We start from the raw sequence: 4,438 nt of genomic DNA, 5'->3' as shown, positions 1-4,438 counted from the left end.
GCATTCTGGCGCCGGCCATGCCGCCCCTAAAAATGTGCCGCCCCAAGCACCAGCTTGTTTTGCTGGTGCCTAGAGCCGGCCCTGGGTCCACTGGATATAGTTGGCTTGCATGGGGGTAAATCACAGCAGAATTTGGCCCTGCACTATAGGCCCAGCAGTAAGCAGCAATTAGAGACAAGTCCCTTCAACAACAACATTCTGTCATCACAATCTCTCTATCACTTGCAGATCAACAGATCTGTGAGCCACTTTCCCCAGAAACAGGATAAATGTAGGGCATACTGTGCAAAAATAAAAATCAATGTCACTAATTACACTGCTGCTTGTCAAGTCTTTTCTTGACGTCTCTTTACCTTTTTCCATTGCTTTAATTCTGTCCTCTCTCCCAGATTCCCTCTTGATTCCTTTTATCTATTTGGTCTTCTTTCTCTACCTCATGTTTACTTCAAAAGCTAACACTGTCCCCTTTACAGGCCATTATAAGGTATCCTTCCTATTTTGTGTTGCTGTCCTTCCCCTCCCTCATTGTGTCTTTCCTTGTTTCCCCACCCTCTCTCTCTGCCTTCCATGGTGGTGGCCTCTCCTCTTGCATTCCTCTTCCCCACCCAATTTTGCAGACAAAAAGGCTGAGCTAGGTGGCCCACTGGGGCAGGTCTATAGGCAGCTGACTATGAATGTCAAGCCCTGAATGGAAGATCTCTTTAACTTTATATGGGAAAGCTCTTTACGAACTGCTGCTTCCACATCCTTGGGCAAAAAAAGAAAAGAAAATGCAGCCATTTATTATCTGACTCAATGCATCTACCAGTTTTCTGGCATACTTACATTCAGGACCATTTGTTAAATGGGATAGTGCCTACTTACAAGGTGGTATGTAGATTTTTTTAAAGGAGGTCAATCCCAACCAAACACAGGCTTAGAAAGGGATCCTGCAAAACTAAGAAAAGTACTCTTTATCCACAGGAAGATTCTGCTGATGACAAGGCAATATATGCAGGTCTCCACCCTCAGCCCCCTTCTTTGCTCCTCCTACACCTTATCTCTGAGTGACTCTCATCCATAATCGCAGCTCAATTACCATCTTTATGTTAATAATTCACAAAAATTTCTCTCCCCTCTGAACCTGAGTCCATCTAAACTCAAAATCTCAGCCTGTCTTTTTGACATTTCCTTGTGGATGTCCAGCTGTCAAATGAAACTTAACATGACCTATTCTCCCTCCCTACCAAAGACCTCTACTTTCTCTATCACAATCATCCTTCCTGTTGCTCAAGAACATAATCTTGGCTTCCTCTTTGATGTGGCCTGTCCTTTGACCCACACACCCAGGCCATGTCTAAAACTTGCCGCTTCTTTCCACCACAACATCTCCATAAATCGACTTTTCCTCTCATAAGAACAGCCATACTGGGTCAGACCAAAGGTCCATCTAGCCCAGTATGCGGTCTTCTGACAGTGGCCAATGTCAGGTGCTTCAGAGGGAATGGACAGAACAGGTAATCATCAAGTGATCCATCTGCCCACATTGCCAAAATTCTTGTCCAAGACCTAACCATCCTGTGCCTTAACGACTGTGATCAACACTCTGACCTCAATGCCTGTTACCTCATTCTCCTCAAATCCATTCAAAATGCTGCTGCTAAGACCATCTTCATGACTCAGTGCACGGACTATGTCACATATCCCTTTTAAGGTTCTCCATTGGCTCCCTGTTTCCAGTACATCAAACACAACCTTTTTGTCCTTACTTACAAAGCCCCCAACCTTTGATAGTTTAGCCCCTCTCCATGTAACTGATCTGTTATCATAATGTTGACTCCCACCTTCACTCTCTCAATAACACCAGCCTTGATCTCCCAATTCTCCACTTTTCTGACATGCTCTTTCTGCCAGGCCGCCCTTTACACATGAGAAAAGCTCCCAATCAAAATCCATAAAGCTATCATCTTGTCCTGCTTCAAGTCCCTCCTCAAAACTCACTTCCTCCATAACACAAATGGTAAATTGCAACACGATAATGGCCAGGCAAGTAGAGAGCTGTGATCACTACTACTGGCTAAGCATTTTCACATCCTATTATATTTATATGTTACACCATCTCATGCCATTCCGACCCACTTGTTTGTCTCATCCCTCTGTTACATCTTGTCTTTTAGACTGTAAGCTCTTCGGGCAGGGACTGACATTTATTATATATTTGTATGGTGCCTAGGATAATGGGCTCAACCTGGTTGTCAGAAAGCCCTGCCAACATGCCTCCAACCTAAACTAAAGAGACCTACTCAGGGATAACAGGAAATGCAGCCTCCGTCCCCATTCAGTCCTTGAGTTCTCTGCTGAGGCTATCAGTAGTAAATATGTTATGACACAGACATCTCACCACAAGGAACTAGTCCAAGACTAGCAATTCATGTTACATTGGGCACTAAACAGGTATCAGACAGTAACAACTTTCCATCACTATCAACCAGAGTCAGATTTGACTGGCAAACTAAAGGAAAAATGTTCCTTAGCCCATTACCAATCACTAGAGCTGACTAGCCCTCCTGTACAATTTATTTTTAAAATGAATCCAACAAAAGGTTGCCACTATTTCACTTGTAAGGTATTCCACGATCTAATAAAACTTGAGTTTGGAATTCCCCCTCGCTCCCAATCTAGTTTTTTCTTTGTTCTAGTTAATTCCATTACTCTTGGTTATACCTCCTTGCTTACACTATTCTAAAACAATGCCTCTCCCTAGATAGTGGTTAATCTTTCATCCTGAATCAATTTCTTCCATTCTTAGTTATTGCTAAACCTCCTTACACAAAGGCTTTAGCAGCAAACTACTGATTGCTGAAGTTTCCCAATGTTTTATCTTCTAGCCCTTTCTGTTGTCCCAAGAGTGGGTTTTATTTCTTGTGACAGATATAGTGATAAACGTGCTATCAGATGGTAGATTTATTTTCCAAGGCCTTTCGGGAGCACCACAACCAGCTTCTTGTCAGATATCACCTGAACAAAATTAACACTCAAGTCAGTTCAAGGACTTTCCAAACTCTTAAGGCCCAAAAGATTCTGTATTTTGAGTGGTTGTCAAAGTGCCTTCTTCCTTCAGATGCCATGCCATGCACTCATTCCAGAAGCTCATAGGAGACCACAGGCATCTGTCTCACACCACCTGTCTCAGCACCTGAATGCAATATTTGCCCAGTGTGTGAAATGTGTTCACTTCTCCAATGTATCAGCAGAAATAGAGGTCAAAGAAGGATTCTTTGCCATGTATGGTTTTCCCAATGTGCTAGCGCTATGTGTAGGTACAGGGGATTTTACACATGTGGAAACATTACCTGCTCAAGAAGATTTTAAAAGAATGGTTTGCAAAAATAAGAAGCAGTAGAACAACATGAGTATCTAGGGACCTAAACAGATCATTAAATATATGCTTGCCAAAAAGTCTGAGTCCCACAGAGAAACCAGATGGCTGTGTATGTGACAATCAAACCAAAGAAATGTATTGTCTACACATATTACCCACCCCCACAAAATGCTAATTTCTGAAGGATTTAGTTCTCTGATTTATATGCATATGGCAGTCAGATTAATAGATAAACACCTCCTGGGTCAATTAGGAACAAGACAGCCCATAGCAATGACAGACAAATAATATTTTAGACACATTTTATAGATATAACTAAAATAATGTGTAACTGATAAGTTTGAATAATACCGATTTTCAAAATCAGGCCCTGATACCACAATGAGCTCTGCATGGATACAGGGGTCTGCCCACAGGAAGCTCATTGAAGGCTAGGGGTCTCAATATACCTGCCATAGTGTGGATATATATGAACAAATATATAGTGTAAAATACATATAAAGCATCCCAAGTATATGCCTCCCGAGGTAGCTTTTCCTACTTACACACGTGACAAAAATTCTGCAAAGACTGTCCTGTAAATAACATTGGCCCAGGGCATACCCTCCTGTGGAAATACCTGTGGGATGGGAATGGGGCAGTTGGGGGTTGAATCCTCATGGAGTTTCCCGAAAATCCATCTGGGTGGGGAAGGGAACCCCAGTGGGATGAGCCATTGTTTCACCCCCGTAACCCGACAAATTAACCCCTCTGGATCCACAGGAGGTAAGAGACATATGTTTGAAGAGCTGATCCCCTCTTCTGCCTCTGGGACCCCCCAACTAGCTGGCAGTGGGGTTGGACAGGGAAACAACTCACCCCCACCCCACTCCCCTACCCCTTTCCCAGCAGCAGGGCTGCTCTTGGTCTGGATCCCACAGTGGGGCTGGAGAGGGGGCAATTTACACCCCAGTGTCACTAACCCCCTTGGCCTTCAGAACCAGAGAGAGGGCAAATGACACCTGAGTATTATGCAGTCACCCTTTGCTCTGCGGCCATGACCAGCCGGTGCCCCCCCAGCCGTGCCCAGCCCTGCCC

The 4,438-nt window shown here is 43.9% G+C and overlaps 1 protein-coding gene across 1 annotated transcript in view; it reads right to left on the bottom strand.

Moving 5' to 3' along the window:
- Positions 1 to 837, bottom strand: part of LOC112116898 (centrosomal protein of 128 kDa-like) — a 42,741-nt gene extending 41,904 nt beyond the window's left edge. The window contains exon 1 of the mRNA XM_029912088.1: positions 826 to 837. Coding sequence (XP_029767948.1) covers positions 826 to 837 — 12 coding nt within the window. The remainder of the gene's footprint in view (positions 1 to 825) is intronic.
- Positions 838 to 4,438: the final 3,601 nt, after the last annotated feature.

This window comes from Terrapene carolina, unplaced genomic scaffold (genome assembly GCF_002925995.2).
Source record: "Terrapene carolina triunguis isolate 2854851 unplaced genomic scaffold, T_m_triunguis-2.0 Scaffold189, whole genome shotgun sequence".
NCBI classification, from domain to species: domain Eukaryota; kingdom Metazoa; phylum Chordata; order Testudines; family Emydidae; genus Terrapene; species Terrapene triunguis.
The sequence above is the reverse complement of the archived record's forward strand: the minus strand, read 5'-3'. Positions and strand labels throughout refer to the sequence as shown.